Source organism: Tasmannia lanceolata, unplaced genomic scaffold, assembly GCF_043159265.1.
Source record: "Tasmannia lanceolata isolate RefF3 unplaced genomic scaffold, GAP_Taslan_0.1 ptg000013l, whole genome shotgun sequence".
NCBI lineage: Eukaryota > Viridiplantae > Streptophyta > Magnoliopsida > Canellales > Winteraceae > Tasmannia > Tasmannia lanceolata.
The window spans coordinates 44,408,532-44,426,373 of record NW_027518690.1 but is presented as its reverse complement, the minus strand read 5'-3'; the positions used below and the strand labels follow the sequence as shown (position 1 = coordinate 44,426,373).

Below are 17,842 nucleotides of genomic sequence, written 5' to 3'. Positions count from 1 at the left end.
TTCCAAATGGATGCTTCGGATCACGCCATAAATGTGAGCCCACATGATTTATCAGCACTCGAGCGCAGATAAGCTATCTGTGCTCGAGCTCATAAACCTTTTTTCCAAAAAAATAATCTAAGAATGAAAATGAAGTTGTACATTCAGACTCCATTTCTTTCGACGTAAAATTTATTTTATGTTGTAAAAATGAACATAAAACAAATTTTACGTCCAATTTTGAGCCTCAATTAAAAAAAAGGTATTTGAGACTAGGTAATTTCGTCCCAAATGAGCTGACAACTAGATCTACCCTAGTTCATCAAGGGCATGTAAATCCTTGCTTGAAACAAGGAGGGTAATAGGAAAAATCACAGCAAGCAAGTTCCTTGCAGATCTTGCTTCAAGGCTTTGCAATTATCCCAAGGATAGAAATCACGCTCTCCTGCTGGAGTAAGAAGCCCAAAATGCAATTATCATACCTCCAATTTCTTCTAATGAAAAAGTCACTCAAATGGCAAGAAGTCCCCCATTTAACTAAGCCTAATAGCATAAAAAGATAAAAAATACTTACAACACCCACCCCCCCCCCCCCCCCAGCTCTGCGTAAGAAAAACCACATTCTGATATGGGCCAGCGCATTGCAGTTTTGGTGCGTCCTACCAGCCTTCGTTTCATTTCCATTTTCAATTTTTTCCCGTTTTCCCTACTCCGAATACTTTCTCAAACAAACTTTGAAAAGACACAAGCACATCATGTTACTGATAGGCAGGCAAGCATGCCACAAAATACTTGGTACAAATCCTATTAATGTACAAGGCAAGTTCATACATTTATATACATAGATTAAAAGCTAAGTTGCACATTTATATACATAGATTAAAAGCTAAGTAGCGACTTCTAATTTACAAACGCACCAACCATGGTATTAATTTTCCACCAAAAACGACAAGAAATGACTGAAATGTTTCCATTTCCATCCTCACCGAAAATATAGGGAAAATACTCATGCCGGCAAGCCCTCCAGTGCTTGGAAAATGTCTGTACGAGTAACCATACCTGTTTTCACATCCAGAATTTATTAAGACTAATCAGAGAACTATCTAATAAGCTTTTCATACGAAAGATAACACAGCTCTATACTTAATGAGTAATGCTAAGAAAACCGGTGATAAAACTGACTAGGAAACCTAACAAATCGGTTCTTGCCACGACATCATGAGACGGACAACTGCTTCCCCTTGTTTATCTTAAACTGGGAAAGTCACCAAAATGGTAATTTTTGTGTACAGATGGCAGATTTTGGTTGTTGGGTACAGAGCCGGTTATATGCTCGGTTCTTGTATCATTTTCCTATTATAATTCTTACCAACGACTTGGCCTTCTTTGTTCACGATTGGTATCCTGTGGATCTTCGCCTTAAGCATCAAAGCTGCAGCATCTGCAATGATATGAGGAACAACAATCTCTTTAAGTCACCACAGCACAAGTGGTCATTGTCCAAGAAAGGAAAACGAAAGGGAAGCAGATAGATAACATTACCCAGAACTGTTTTGTCGGGTGACAGTGTTATGGCCGGAGATGACATGATTTCCCCCACCTTCGACTTCAGCTGTGTACCCATAAGTGAAAACAGAAAGCAGAGTTCTAATGTTTAGGCCATTATTAAGGAATATGAAACCAGACCAACTTGGTAAACAAGATTCCATCTCAAGTAAGACAGTGTGGCAGTCTTGTGCTACAAGTTCTAAGAATGCACTGTAACACCTATTTACAAGAATACCATTACAAAACCTATATACAGAATTGTCCCTTCAACTTTAAAAATGTTTGGCTTCTAACAGGTATTATTAAAACCCGAGAGCTCTGTAAACTGCCCCATAAAGGTTGACGTATTAATCTCTGCTGGGAAACTGATGAGTATTCCTCTCACCAAAGAGAACAGATGATACCCACGTTGATGGTCCAAGGTCCTCTACTAATCCAAAATCAACACGCCGGCACTCATGGATAGGCTCTATAAAGAACCTGAAGCATTATTAGAACAGTGGATCACTCTGCGATGCCATATCATCATTAGAAAACACATTATGTTCATCCTTTTGCATCTATATCTCTAGATCCAGAGAAATCCCAGCAATTTACTTTGAGAATTCGGTTGCTCACAACTCATTTGAGGATGACCTCATAACTCAAATGGAAGATTCTCTGTGCCGAAACCTTGAAGTCATGGTAACCCTAGATTTCTTATAAAAAAAAAGTAAAACAAAAAAATAAAATATACAGCAGGAAAGTTTCCCCAATTCTGCCAGTTCTAACTTCAAACACTACTAGAGATTCACTAGAATGGATGGAAACTCAAGTTCATCATTCAATCTACTTGTTGGCCTAACTGTTCTGCAGTGCGCTGCCATTGTAAGTTCTTATGGTGATAAAAGTACAAAAGACCAGGTTAACCCTTGAAATCCCACTCTAATGAGAGAGTGAGGGAGTGTGCGCACGTGTGTGTGTGCATGCTAAATGTTGCCATTGCAAGTCCTTCTCGTGATAAAACAGTATGGTAACAAAAATATCACTCTCTGCGGTGAAGAACATAAGCAAAGTGGTTTGATTATTTCCAATATGCAAATAGCCAAGAAGAAGCTAATTACTAAAAGCTTAGGGTAAAAAGTTTAGGATTAGGAGTGAAAGTCTTTAGTACTGTCTTGCTATCTTTAGACTCCATGCAAAAGTGAGACAGTACAAATAGGAAAACAGCTAAATAGGACAAGTCCTCATCGAAAAGAACATTGCTGACATTGATTATGAGAGTGCCCATCCAATCATACTCGTGATCGTGGAATGAAGACTGTCACAACACAACACATAACCCTATTCCCCAATCTTAAAAGGGATGTTGCACATATCCAACTCAGTGTCGCGTGCATATGTTGAAGATGCAACATCTACATTCTCTTTAAATTTCTTTTCTGCCCCGCCAAGCTCATGTGAGTCATTTATATTAATGTTTGTTTCTCATGGGTCGTCATCATTAAAAGGTTTCACATCCCAATTCTTAGCTGTGATTCGATTAAACTAAAAAACATGGAGGCATGAGAGGAGATTGTTCGCTAGGAAGGATTTTAAGGCCAAATTTTGAACTTCTAAATCCTAGAAATCTATAAGCAGGGAGGCCCACAGTCCTTCCAAGGGACCTTATGCAGCTTATGTATGAACTCTTCTTCTTCTTCTTTTTTTGAATGGTATTAAGCTTATGCAGCCTAGAAATCTAAATCCATAAGCTTATGCAGCATATATATCTACTCTTAACACTGGGATTAGAGTAAATCAAAGGGGCAGAGTTAAAGAGAGTAGAAGGCCTCATTTGAGAATTTTGAATGACAGACTGACAACAAAGTTAACCTCACAGCCTTCAACTGAACTTGTTGGAAATTGTAGACATTAGACAAATCATGATATGGTAAATTTCAAGAAATCCAAAAATTATGATCAGGCTGTCTTCTATTCAGAGTGAACGTTGTGCAGGACATTTAATTGTCAAGCCAACATCAAAACCAACACCTAGTACCCAAGAAAAACTCAATTAGCAATCAGGAGGAAGCAGTATTCACATATAAATGTATAGTTTTGATCAATAGAAGTGAGGCATATGCATCTTTTAATACCAACCCACGATTCAATTCATAAAATCCACACAAAGAAGCCTTCAATTCGAGATTTCTAACTGAAATTGGGAGGGCAAGAAAGGCAAAACAGAGATAATTAACAGAGAGAACTGACCCCATCTGAAGCTTTAGCCTTGTCTCTCTTGGATACAACTCCAATGCATCTCAACTCATCATCAATGACAGGAAGCCCCGAAACCTCCTCAAAGTAATGATCGATCTCTGCCAAAGTGTGATCAGCAGTAGCCGTCCGGATTAACGTGGACATAATCTCTGCCAGACGAGCAGATGGTTGCATCTACAAAACAATCGCAAAAATAAGAAAACCCTAACAAAAAAAATGAGAGAGAGAGAGAGGAAAATGATCCATGTAGACGAACCCAACTAATGTCAAGATTAGACTTAGTCAATTTGAGACGGGTAGATCATTTCACCTTCTTCATGAAAATTTTCTAAATGATTCATTAGCTGACCCCAACTAGTTTGGGACAAAGGCTTAGTTGAGAGAGAGAGAGAGAGGAAAACCTTCTCCTTGAAGATCTCTGGTTCGAAATATGCTCTTAAATCATCGTAGCTGAGTAAGGAAAAATTATCAGGCCATTCTCCAGAGATAATCCCTTCTGGGTTCTCGTCCAGCTCAACTCTATCAACAGAAGAAGCCCAAAGCTTTTGCATGGGAAAACCATTCCTGGTAAAGCTAGCCGTTATAGGTATAGAGAGGTTTTTGATGTTTCTTGGTGATAATATTGTTGGAGAGCGAGGTAAAAGCAAGCTTCCAAATCCAACCGATTCACATGCCATTTTCTCTTATTCTTCAAAGCCTTCTCTGTTTTTCGTTTCTTTTCTTAGAATACAGTCCTTGCTCAACTTCAGTCTTAAAACTCACTCGCTCTTGTATTTCTGTTCGTGTCTTTTTGTATGTAATAATGCAGTATGGACCCTCCCCTTGAGAGATGCAGGTAGGTAATCTGTAAGAATCAAGGAGGACTTAAATGTATTGTAATAGTTCAAACAGTGTGCGGATAAGATCATATGTTGAAGATTGGGAAGGGGATAAGCATGAGAGCATCTTGTTAAAAGATATTTGTGATGGTGGTAGTGACAGGAATTCTTGGAGAAGCTGCTTTTGGTATTATTAACTATCTACTAGGACAAGTGTATCTTGAAATTACCTTATCCCCTGTTCACTAATGTCTTTGTTGATTATTCATCAAAGAAGAACAAAGGACCCCCATGTGAAACAGGGACGGAAGATTAGGATGTTTTGTCCTCTCCTTTGCAGTGGATATACATTGTCCAAAGGTGGGAACCAAATATGAAACATGCCAATGAGGTTGGCCCCATCTCTTTCTAGACCTGGCAAACGCGACCCGTACCCGCCCGCAAATTTGCGGGCACGGGTCTGAGTTTTAGTGACCCGTCAAAACTAACCCGCGGGTGACCCAACCCTCAAAAACACGGGTCGGGTCGGGTCAACCCGCGGGTACCCGCTTTTTTAAGGGTGGTGATTTTGTTATGTTAATCTAGTTAGATGGCTTTTTTTTTCCAATGCCAAGGATGGTGATTTTGTCATGCTAATCTATTTTTTAAGGGTTTAATGCCTGAATAGGTAATGGCTAGCACCATAGGTTGATCCCAACCCTCCGATTTGAATGTTAGAGGGTTGATCACTTGATCCTAACCCTCTATAGATCGGAGGGTTAGGATCAACCTATTGAAATGATTTTTGGGGCAACACCTATTTAGCCTGTGGGCCATCTAATGGACGGTTTGGATCATCCCACGGTGCCGGCCATACCGCCCTCATCAAAATCCAGTGATAACATTTCCCAAAATAAGCAACTGTTTGAATTTGCGGGTGACCCGCGGGCCGCGCGGGTCACCTAAATTCTGACCCGCAAAAATGCGGGTCATTTCCTCACCCGACCCGCACCCGCATCACCCGCGGGTTGACCCGGCCCGACCCACCCGTTTGCCAGGTCTATCTCTTTCCATGGGAAGGGGATGGGTACGACCGGATTCACGACCTGATTCATGAATGCTGCTTAGAGGGCCCCACACTTATCAAGCTTTCTGGATCCATTGCCAAAAAAAAATCCCAGCAACAGTCGAAATTTTGTTTGGATTTGGCATGCCATCTCTCTCTCTCGGTAATGACCCCTACTTAGTCTCCTAATCTGCTAGTTTATGCCGGGCAACCGAATGCTACTTACCACTATTCTTTGAGGTAATTCTAAGCAAATCCAATGCTTGAGTCCTCACTGTTGACTACTTACTCTACTACAGGCTATACCGCATATCCAAACAGACCCTACGGGATCCAACATCCGGTGTCATCTCAGTCCCTTCCCCTCCGGTCTTCGGATTACATTTCTTAACCTGGGATTTAGAATTTATACAGGTGGCGGGGTTACCCAACTTTTATTTTTTACAATATGAGATCTATAAAGAAAAACAAATCACCCACGCAATCAAATATTGATTGAATGCTTGAGCTACTCAGCCTAGCCATGAGCATTGTCAAGGACACGCTTTAGGGGTAACCCATTACCTTCTGGGTGGAATTACCACAACATGGGTATTCTTCTGAGCAAGAAATATCACAATAGGAATGTAGGACAATGTCTAGGAGGCTTTGAAAGGCATTATGGCATTAAGATTTCCAAACCAAACCGGGCAAGCAATTTAAATTTTATTAATAAGAGAGAAAAAATACAGCAGGCAGACACTCCCACCCCCACCCCCACCCCCCAACGCAACACACATACAAAAAAACGAAAAAAAAAAGAAAAAAAGTACAGGAAAAAAAACAATTGTAGTATCCCTCTACAGCTAGAGCTAGAGCTGAAACTAGCAATTCCTAAAGCCTTACAGACACGATGAAAACCAAATTGGACCTCATCTAGAATGAGCACCGGTTTCCAGACGCCCCGGATTGTTTCCTACACATACCAATCAGGCAGACGCCCTGGATTGTTTCCTGCCCATACCAATCAGGCAGACGTAACTATCCGACCAATGGACTGCGAACCAATGGACTGCGAATTATGGTACCAAAACTCTAACAGATCTAAATCAAAATATATAAAAGGGAATGATATCTCGTGTTAGGTCTAAAATTGGTAACAGGTTATGGTAGGGCTGGATGGTCCGAGCTAACAAGTCACAGCTGAAGGGCTGGTGGAGTCCTGCGCTGCACAAGGGTACAGACAAGAAAGAAAAGGGTCAGAGGACCAACCCGGAGTGATACTCCGGACGGGCGCTTCGACACTCAAGTCAGTATGAGCAGGAGTGCAGAGCAATGTCAGAGCAAAAGCTTAGAGTTTTGATTCTCAGATTTCAGGACCCTCACCTTAGTACAAGTGAAGGCTATTTATAGTGATTCTGAGCCACCTGTCTAGGACAGGTGGTAGTTCTGAGCCACCTGTCCAAGACAGGTGGTGGCCTCTGTATGGACCAGGTCTCATACCTAAGGAGGGCAGGTGGAAGTCCCTGATTGGTCCAGGTGTCATACCTAGTAGGGACAGGTGTTGGCCTTCCAACGGTCCTTGTGAGGGCCACGTGCTAGCAGCCAATTGGACGCTGAGTTCGGACCCATCAGTGCTGAGTCCGGATTCCATCAGTGCTGAGTCCGGACCCCATCAGTTGCCCCCTGGTTCTTCGAGCCATGAGAGTGGCTAGAAGAAGCAAAGAGAAGGTAAAGACAGCGTCTGACCGGCCTTAAGGCCTATGGGCAGCTCAGGCCGGACTCAGATTCAGCTAGGAGGAATCGTGGCCGGACAGGAGCCTCCGGGCGCCCTGACCTGGCCTTGAAGTTTGGCCTGAAGGAGCACGGCCGGGCAGAAGGCTCTCGGTTATCCAGTACGGCCACGGCCAAATTTTGGACCAGAAGTCTGGCCGGCCAGGCTTCCTGGGCGTCATAGCCGGGCGTAATTGGTTCATGCGGTTCATGCGATCCTGTCCGGCTAAGGCTGTGGACGGCCAGCCGGGCAGGTCTTTTGTCATCTAGCGCTTTGTCGTCTAGCGATCGCGCCATATCCTGTCCGGCTAAGGCTGTGGACGGCCAGCCGGGCAGGTCTTTTGTCTTCTAGCGCTTTTGTCGTCTAGCGAATGCGCCATATCCTGCCCGGCTAGCCGGGCAGGTCTTTTGTCGTCTAGCGCTTTGTCGTCTAGCGATCGCGCCATATCCTGTCCGGCTAAGGCTGTGGACGGCCAGCCGGGCAGGTCTTTTGTCTTCTAGCGCTTTTGTCGTCTAGCGAATGCGCCATATCCTGTCCGGCTAGCCGGGCAGGTCTTTTGCCTTCTAGCGCTTTGTTGTCTAGCGATTGCGCCATATCCTGTCCGGCTAGCCGGGCAGGTCTTTTGTCTTCTAGCGCTTTGTCGTCTAGCGATTGCGCCATATCCTGTCCGGCTAGCCGGGCAGGTCTCTTGTCGTCTAGCGCTTTGTCGTCTAGCGATCGCGCCATATCCTGTCCGGCTAAGGCTGTGGACGGCCAGCCGGGCAGGTCTTTTGTCTTCTAGCGCTTTGTCGTCTAGCGATTGCGCCATATCCTGTCCGGCTAGCCGGGCAGGTCTTTTGCCTTCTAGCGCTTTGTCGTCTAGCGATTGCGCCATATCCTGTCCGGCTAGGGCTGTGGACGGCCAGCCGGGCAGGTCTTTTGTCTTCTAGCGCTTTGGAACCTGTGCCTCGTATTTAATGCGGACGGCGCATTTAATGCGAACGGCGCATTTAATGCGGCAGGTGACGTGGCGCACTCCGGCTGGCGGGAAAAGGGCGGGATTTTTCCCGCTCTTCCCAGCCTCTCTATATATACCGAAGTTTACTCTTCATTATTTACTTTTCATCTTTTACTCTCCTCCTCTTCTGCTCGGCTATTCAAGTTTTCTGCCCGCTTCGGATCAGTGAGCCCGGAGATCTTCGTCCAACACTTCGGTTCGGTAATCTCTTTTAGCTTTTCTTTTCTTCCCTTTTAATGTCTAGCACTAGTTCGGACTCGGACTCTAGCTCAAAGGAGTCCGGTTCGACCAGTACCACTACGGGGTCCGGGGCGTCAGAGAGGGCGATGCCGGCCTCACCTATGGAGGCCGGTGTTGAGGACGAAGAGATAGTAATCGTACTAGACGAGGAGAGCGGTGAGGAAGTGATCGTGGACTTAGACACAATCCCGGTCCGTGGGGACGGACCGGACCGGGTAGAAACCAGCGACGATGAAGAAGACGTTGAAACGGTAGTTCCTCGCTCGCCGCGCATGCCTGTCGAGGTGATAGCGGAGGCACAGATGGAAGCCAACCCACAGTATAACATCGGGGCCCTGTACGAGGTGAACCATCTATGGCCAGGCAAACTTCAGACCGTCAGGGACAAATACTGTATTCCTGGTCGGTATATTTTGAGAGCGGCCGTTGAAGGGGACCGGGCCAGCAACGATAGCGCAGACCTCTGCCTATATGAAGAGGCCTTACGGGCCGGACTTAGGCTCCCCTTCCACCCCTTTTTTGTTGACGTACTGAATTATTACGGGCTGGCGGTTACACAGGTCGTCCCAAACTCTTGGAGAACGCTGGTCGGCTTCTTGTACCTTCTGGGAGTCCGGCTCCGTAGGAACCCCACCGTGCCCGTCTTCAGGATGTGTGCGCACCTGAAGAGGCATAAGGACGGCGGCTGGATCTACATCAGCCAGAGGCCCGAAGTAAGAATGATCACTGGGATACCTACTTCCATTCACACATGAAAGAACAGGTTTTTCTACGTAAAGGACACCGAGCCGGGCTCCCACTGGCCGTTCTCATTACAATGGAGAACGCCGGACACTCTTCTCCTTAGTAAGAAACCAGCCCTTGAGGACTATGACCACATGACCTTCGCTCTGATCAAAGAAGAGCTCAAGCGAGGTCAAATACACTGCTCAGAATTCGAAGAGGAGGCCGAGCTGGTAGCGCTCGGGGTCAGTCGTGCAACGCCGGCACGTACGTAGACTTTTTAGGCCAGCATTTTTTTTTTTTTGAACTGCTCTTCAATTTTTCATAGTTCTGACTGCGTTCTGTTCTCTCTCTCAGAAATGGTGAAGCAGATGTCCCTGTTGGACAAAATCAAGCAGACCTCCCAAGCGTCCTCGGCGCAGGAGCAGCCCCAAGCCAAGGGCAAGAAGAGGAAGGCGCCGGAGTCGACTCCGCCGATGGTCGCACTGGCTAAGCCTCTGAAAAGCAGCCGGGCGACGCATAAGCTCGCCCTATCGAGCCGGGCAGATACCACGGGACAGAGCTCCAGGTCTGGAGGGATGACAGGGCCGCAACACGGCGGGGCAGTTCTGGGCATTGCTGCCGCCACGACGGTTGGAGGCGACAACGTCTTCCGCCCGAACTGGGCCGTGCAGAAAACGGACACCGGTCTGGGGGATACCCGGGTGGCCACGGAATTGATGTACAAGGGCGTCCTCCCACGCGACCGGTTAGAAGTCGAGAAAGAGGTGCCGGAGACCTGCGAAGCGGCAATCAGCTCCGCCCTCTATCAACTCCAAGTCTACTCGAGAGACATGGCTAAGAAACGATATCTCTTCTCTGAGACGATCACAAAGATCGAGTCCGAGAAGGCCCAGCTCCAGAAAGAGAACAACGAGCTTACCGAAGCCGTCCAGATCAAAGAAGCCGAACTCAACAGCTTACAGGACGAACTGCAGAGGGTCAAGAACCAGGCCGTGCAGGATCTCCTAATTTCGACGGAGAGGGCCGGAAAGAAGGAGAAGGCGGCCGTGGAGAAGGCCGTGAAGGAGACCGAGGAGAGGAAGGAGGCTCAGCACTTCGACTTGGGCCTCCAGGCCTATAGGGCGGGTTTCCTTCTCTGCTCCGAGCAGGTGAAGAGGCTTCACCCGGGCGTTTCTCTGGACGGACTGACCGTTCCGTATGCACCTCCGGAGGGGGAGGATGATGAAGACGAAGACGAACCGGACGCCTCCCGGCCTGTTGAGATGGATGCGGAGGTGACTGTGGCCGTAGTCTCCTCTACTGAGGTCGGCGAGCTTGCAGCCCTCACTCCTACAGAGGTCGTCACCGAGGAAGTGGCCGACGAGGAGGCCTGAGTAGCAGCCCTCTTGCTCCTATCTTTCTTTTTGGTGGCATGTTTCTTTGCACGGTTCGTAAGGCCCATTCTTTGTAAGCCAGCTCGGCGAAGAGAGCAATTTTGTAATATGAATACGATGAATACAAATACACTTTTGTACGCATAATTTATATGCTGCTTCCTTCTCTTTCTGTCGAGCCGGAGTGGTTGTCCGTCGTCGACGGAGAAGGTCTGTGAGCCATTTACAACGAGTCGGAGTGGACCACTTCAACCCCACTTTAACGATCGAGAAGGTCTGCAAGCACCGAGCTGGGAGCTCCGTACGCAAACACTTAGAATCTTGGAAGGTGGTTTCCACTGCGGGCGTCCTCGGCTGGAACTGATCTCCAAGCCACTAGGATGAGCCGGAGTGCACCACTACTGTTCGTACTAGGTTTGCGAGAACCGAGCTGGGAGCTCCGTACGCAAACACTTAGAATCTTCGAAGGTGGTTTCCACTGCGGGCGTCCTCGGCTGGAACTGATCTCCAAGCCACTAGGATGAGCCGGAGTGCACCACTACTGTTCGTCCTAGGTCTGCGAGAACCGAGCTGGGAGCTCCGTACGCAAACACTTAGAATCTTCGAAGGTGGTTTCCACTGCGGGCGTCCTCGGCTGGAACTGATCTCCAAGCCACTAGGATGAGCCGGAGTGCACCACTACTGTTCGTCCTAGGTCTGCGAGAACCGAGCTGGGAGCTCCGTACGCAAACACTTAGAATCTTCGAAGGTGGTTTCCACTGCGGGCGTCCTCGGCTGGAACTGATCTCCAAGCCACTAGGATGAGCCGGAGTGCACCACTACTGTTCGTACTAGGTCTGCGAGAACCGAGCTGGGAGCTCCGTACGCAAACACTTAGAATCTTCGAAGGTGGTTTCCACTGCGGGCGTCCTCGGCTGGAACTGATCTCCAAGCCACTAGGATGAGCTGGAGTGGTCCAGTGCTGTATGTTGGCGTTTATATAAGTGACTCAAAGAGGGACACTTGTTTGGGAAGCTTATTTTATTCATTTCGGAACTTGAATAATTACAGCAGTTCTTTACAAGTGTACGAAGGCAAACAAAATTACTGATAGTAGATCCGAAGATTTCTAGAATTCCAGGCGTGCGGTAGCATCTGTTCGTCAAGGGACTCTAGCCGATAGCTTCCTGGGCGGACGACTTCTTTGACTCGGTACGGCCCTTCCCAGGTCGGAGAGAGCTTGCCTACTCTTCTTGGTTGGGAGACGGAGGCCTTCCTCAGGACTAGGTGGCCGGCACGGAATTCTCTTGGTCGGATCTTGACGTCATGATATCTAGACACTTTCTGCTTATAGGCTGCGGTCCTGATCTGAGACTCCTCACGAACTTCTTCAAGCAAGTCAAGGTTGGCACGGAGTCCGTCCCCGTTGAGCCGCTCATTGAAATGGACGATCCTTGGGGAGGGGACGCCGATGTCAACCGGGATTACTGCTTCTGTTCCAAAGGAAAGATTGAAGGGCGACTCGCCTGTAGCAGTGCGCGGAGTAGTCCGATACGCCCAGAGCACATGATACAGTTCGTCAGCCCAACGCCCGGCCTTGCCATCCAGTCTCTTCTTTATCCCCTGCAACAGGGTCCTGTTCGTCACCTCTGTCTGCCCATTCGTCTGGGGATGTGCCACAGATGTGAACCTCTGCTCTATCTGCAGGTCTGAACAAAACTTTCAGAAGTTCCTTGAGTCAAACTGCTTGCCATTATCCGTTATGAGGACCCGGGGGATTCCGAACCTGCACACTACTGATTTCCAGAAGAAGTTCTGTACATTCTGCTCTGTGATCTTGGCCAGAGGCTCTGCTTCTACCCACTTGGTGAAATAATCGATGGTGACAACGACGAACTCACGGCCTCCAGAGGCCGGCGGGAAGGGGCCCAGAATATCCATTCCTCAGACTGCGAAGGGAAGAGGACTGATGATCGGGGCCATCGGAACGGGGGGCTGGTGGACGGCCGGAGAGAACTTCTGGCACTTCTCACACTTTTTTACAAGGCTCAGAGCGTCCTTCCTCAATGTAGGCCAGTACAAACCTCTCAGGAGGACTTTAATGGCGAGGGCCTTGCCCCTGAGGTGCTCTCCGCAGATTCCTTCATGGGTTTCCTGCAGGGCTAACAAGGCATCACTGGGGCGGAGACACTTTAGATACGGGAGGGTATACGACCTCTTGTACAGAGTCTCGCCGTCCAGTGAAAACCTTGCTGCCCGCTGCATGACCTTACGGGCCTCCTTTTTCTCTCCCGGGAGCTCTCCGCTGCGCAGATACCTGATGATCTCATCCATCTAGCACGGCTCATCGTCGATCTGCATTACTACGACGGACTGGCCATCGATACTAGACCTCTTCAGGAACTCCATGCGAATTTCTCTGAGAGCGGTGTAACCTGATGCTGCAAGCTTTGATAGCACATCCGCCTTTACATTCTCTGTTCGGGGGACTCTGACGACCTCAAAGCTTTTGAACTTATCAGCCAGACTGCGAACCCTTCCCAAGTACTTGATCATCCGCTCTTCACGGGCTTCATATACCCCCTGGATCTGACAGACGACCAGCTGTGAATCGCAGTACGCCTTCAACCTCTGAGCACGGGTCTGTATAGCGAGATTCATTCCGGCTATGAGCGCTTCATATTCTGCTTCATTGTTGGACGCACGGAAACCAAACCTCAGGGCATAATTCAGGACGAAGTCCTCCGGTCCAGTGAGAACTAGTCCTGCACCACACCCTGTCTTGTTCGATGACCCGTCCACATACACTTCCCAGAGCGGCTCTTCCAAATCTGGATGCGCGATGGCGGACTCAGTCCCGGGGGGCGGTGCTGCTCTGGAAAAGATTCGCGGCTCGGGTACAGCCAGCTCTGCTTCTGGAGAAGGAACTGCTACCAACCCGGGGTCTGGATCCGGAACTGTGCACTCAGCTATGAAGTCTGCGAGAATCTGAGCTTTGATTGCCGGCCTGGGGAGATACTTGATATCAAACTCGCTGAGCTCCACGGCCCACTTGACAAGTCGGCCTGAAGTGTCTGGCCGGTGGAGGATCTGTCTAAGGGGCTGTCCTGTCAAGACCCTGATCGTGTGCGCCTGGAAGTACGGCCTTAGCTTCCTGGCCGCCATAATGAGGGCGTATACTAGCTTCTCTACTCGCTGATATCTGGTCTCGGCATCGTGGAGGACCTTGCTGACATAGTAGATCGGCTTTTGCTGGTTAGACTCTTCTCTGATCAGTACTGCTGCAACTGCCAAGGGTCCCGCTGAGAGATACAGAATCAGCTCTTCTCCTGGCTCTGGCATGGACAACAAAGGGGGAGAGGATAAGTACTGCTTCAGCTCCTCGAACGCTGCTTGGCATTCCGGAGTCCAGGGCGCGGTTTTTATGCCTTTGACCGCGTTGAAGAACGGGAGGCATCTTTCGACGGACTTGGAAATAAACCGCCCCAGGGCTGCCACCAGCCCGGTCAGCCGCTGCACTTCTCTGATAGTATTGGGAGGAGTCAGCTCCATTACTGCCTTGATCTTCTCTGGATTTGCCTCTATTCCTCTCTGGCTTACCATGAAGCCCAGGAATTTGCCTGCCCCGACGCCAAACGTACACTTAGTCGGATTAAGCTTCATGTTGTGTTCCCTCAAGACTTGGAAGGCCTCTTTGAGGTCGGAGACGTGGTTGGAAGCACTTCTGCTCTTCACTAGCATATCATCAACGTAGACCTCCATGTTCCGGCCGATCTTATTTCTGAACAGCTTGTTGACGAGCCGCTGGTAAGTGGCTCCTGCATTCTTCAGTCCGAAAGGCATCACCCGATAGCAATAGGTTCCCTGGTCAGTCACAAACGATGTCTTCGGGATGTCTGACTCGTACATTCTGATCTGATTGTATCCTGAGAAAGCATCCATGAAACTGAGCAGCTCGTGACCTGCAGTAGCGTCAATGAGCTGATCTATTTTTGGGAGTGGGTAGCTGTCCTTTGGGCAGGCCTTATTCAGGTCTGTGAAGTCTATACAGGTCCTCCACTTCCCATTGGACTTTTTTACCATCACCACATTCGCGAGCCAGTCCGGGTACTGGATCTCGCGGACGAAATTGGCCTTCAAAAGCCTTTCCACCTCTTCTCTGATGGCTCTCCGCCTCTCTGGTGCAAAGTGCCTCCGCTTCTGCTTCACGGGCTTGCAGGTCTGATCGACACCGAGCTCATGGGTGCTAATTGATGGGTCGATGCCGGGCATGTCTGAAGGAGTCCAGGCAAAGACATCTGCATTGGCTCTGAGGAACTGAGCAAGATCCTGCTGCGCGGCCTCTGGCAAGGCAGAGCCGATCTGGACAACCCTCTGTTCGTCATCGTTGTTCAATTGAATAGAGATGAGGTCCTCTGCGGGCTCGTTGACTGTGATCTGCGCTTCGTCTCTCAGATCATACAGCTCGATTGGCAAAGACTCAGACGCATTCTTCCCTCTCAGTGCCGCCGCATAGCACCGTCTTGATTGGGGCTGATCCCCTCTGACTTCACCTACGCCTCCTGGCGTAATGAACTTCATCTTCTGATGATAAGCGGAGGGAATAGCTCGGAGGAGGTTCTGGCCAGGGCGTCCTAGAATGGCATTATAGGCCGACTTGGCCTTCACCACCAGGAAGGTCACCATGGCGAAGGACTGGCAGGGCGGCTCCTCGATAAGAACTGGAAGCTCAATCTGCCCTTCAACCTTGACAACTTCTCCTGAGAACCCGAACAGATCAGAGTTGGCCGGCTTCAGACGGTCAGTTCCGATCAGCATCTGCTCGAAGGCGTGGTAGTAGAGGATGTCTGCGGAGCTCCCATTGTCGACCAAGATCTTCTTCATTTCCCAGTTCGCCACTAGCATGGTGACGACCAGGGCATCATCATGCGGGAGGATCAGGCCGTCAAGATCTGCTTCTGAAAATGATATCTCGTTCTCTGGCTTGGCCTTCTTGCTGCAGGCATGGACGGCGTTGACCTGCCGGGCATAAGTCCTGCGGGCCGATGAAGAGGTCCCTCCCGCGGTCGACCCTCCTGAAATGATACCAATAACACCATGAGGTTGAGGTTGAGGTTGAGGTTGAGGTACCTGAGGAGGGGGGATGGCCGGGGCAGGAGCTTGGATGCGGTCGCCCAAAGGTTGGGCGTCTCGGGGGCTTCTATCTCTGGGCCTCGGGTTGTCCTGGCGCTCCCTTCTGTTGTCATTATTTTTTAAGTACCTTCCGAGGTACCCTCTGCTTATCAGCTGCTCGATCTCCTCCTTCAGATGAATGCATGCATTGGTGTCATGGCCGTGACTCTTATGGAACCGGCAATACCTGGACATATCTTGCGTGCCCGCCTCTGATGTCTGCTTCTTCGGCCATCGGATGAAGTCTTCCTTCCGAATGGCTGCCAAGATTTGGGCCCTGGATGCGGTGAGCGGGGTGTAGCGCTCCCTCGGCGGGGGGCTCCTCTCCTTCCGGAGCCGGGGGGAGCTCCTTTCCTTCCGGGGCGGGCTGCTCTCCTTCCTCTGAGGCCTGTCGTCCCTACGTTGCTTGGCAGGGTTCTTCTCCTCGGGTCTTCTCTTGCTGACGGAATCCAGGGCGGCGAGAGTTTCCTCGACGGAGATGTACTCTTCCGCCCCGGTCATCAGATCTGCCAGGGATTGCGGATTGCGCCGGGCAATTGCTCGTCTGAAGTCAGTTGACCGGGCTCCGGCCAGAAGGGCATTCGTTGCCGCGGAGGGGTCCAGGTTGGGTACCTGCAGGGCCTCCCTGTTGAACCGGCCAACGAACGCTTTCAAGGCCTCACCGTCTTCCTGTCTCAGGGCCATCAGTGAAGTTGTTGTCTTTCGAGGTCTTCTGCTGCTCATGAAATGTCGGGCCAGATCATCCCCGAAGTCGTCGAAATTGTCCACAGACTTGGGCTTCAGCCGCGAGTACCAGTCTCTCGCGGCTCCAGTTAATGTGGTGGGGAGTGCCCTGCAAAGGAATCCATCCGACGCCCCGTGGAGAAGCATTGTGGTTCTGAAAGTCTGCAGATGATCCACGGGGTCGGTGGTCCCATCGTATTGCGGGATCTGCGGCATCTTGAAGCCCACGGGGACTGCCGCATCGAGTACTCTGTCTGTGAAAGGAGGATTGCTACTGAAGATCCTCGAAGCAGGGCGGCCATGATCTCTGGCCAGCTCTTCGATTCTATTGTCGATCTTCTGGATCCTCAGTAACATTGGATCATCCCTCTTTTCGGCCTGACGGGCAGGTCTGCTCCTTATGGCTGATGGGCTCATTGCAGAACCGGACTGGCTGAGTGGACTCCTTCGCCGGTGCCGGGATCCCTCTCCGTGCGTGGGGTCTCTCTTACTGCCACGTTTCTGCACGGAGGGAGATCGTGACCGGTGATGCTGACGAGGCTCGGGACGCACGTTCCTGTCCCGCGAGCGATGGTCTCTTCTTGTGGAGTGACGAGTCTAGTCCCGGGGTGGAGGCGTGCGTTCTCTGCGGGAGCTCTCTCCCCTCTGAACGGGTCGAGAAACTTCGACTGGGTGTTGCTGGAGTGCAGGGGCCGCATTCCTGAACTGCGCAACTACAGCAGTCATTTCTTGAAAAAGGGCCCGCATCTCCCTTGGGGTCGGGGTAGGGTCTGAGCGGTCCGAGCGAGGCGAAGTCCGCTCCACTGCCGCCCCGACCTCTACCTGCGAGGCCAGTCGCTCACTTCGTCCTTCGCGGGGGGCCGTAGCCCGGGTAGCCTGAGAAGTCGGAGGTGCTCGCTTGCCGGTCTGTCCTACCATTGTTTCTTGAGATAAGATGTCGAATAGCTTTTTGTTGCGGCCATCCCACGGATGGCGCCAAATCTGTTAGGTCTAAAATTGGTAACAGGTTATGGTAGAGCTGGATGGTCCGAGCTAACAAGTCACAGCTGAAGGGCTGGTGGAGTCCTGCGCTGCACAAGGGTACAGACAAGAAAGAAAAGGGTCAGAGGACCAACCCGGAGTGATACTCCGGACGGGCGCTTCGACACTCAAGTCAGTATGAGCAGGAGTGCAGAGCAATGTCAGAGCAAAAGCTTAGAGTTTTTATTCTCAGATTTCAGGACCCTCACCTTAGTACAAGTGAAGGCT

General features: G+C 49.7%; 1 protein-coding gene across 1 annotated transcript; it reads right to left on the bottom strand.

Moving 5' to 3' along the window:
- Positions 1-758: 758 nt before the first annotated feature.
- LOC143890218 (uncharacterized) lies at positions 759-4,616 on the bottom strand. Its single transcript, XM_077394812.1, has 5 exons — positions 4,170-4,616; positions 3,760-3,942; positions 1,522-1,591; positions 1,349-1,420; positions 759-1,038 (listed from the first exon to the last, which is right to left on the bottom strand). The coding sequence occupies exons 1-5, from the start codon at positions 4,443-4,445 to the stop codon at positions 986-988; spliced, it is 654 nt and encodes a 217-aa protein (XP_077250927.1). The 5' UTR covers positions 4,446-4,616; the 3' UTR covers positions 759-985.
- Between the last annotated feature and the right edge of the window lie 13,226 nt (positions 4,617-17,842).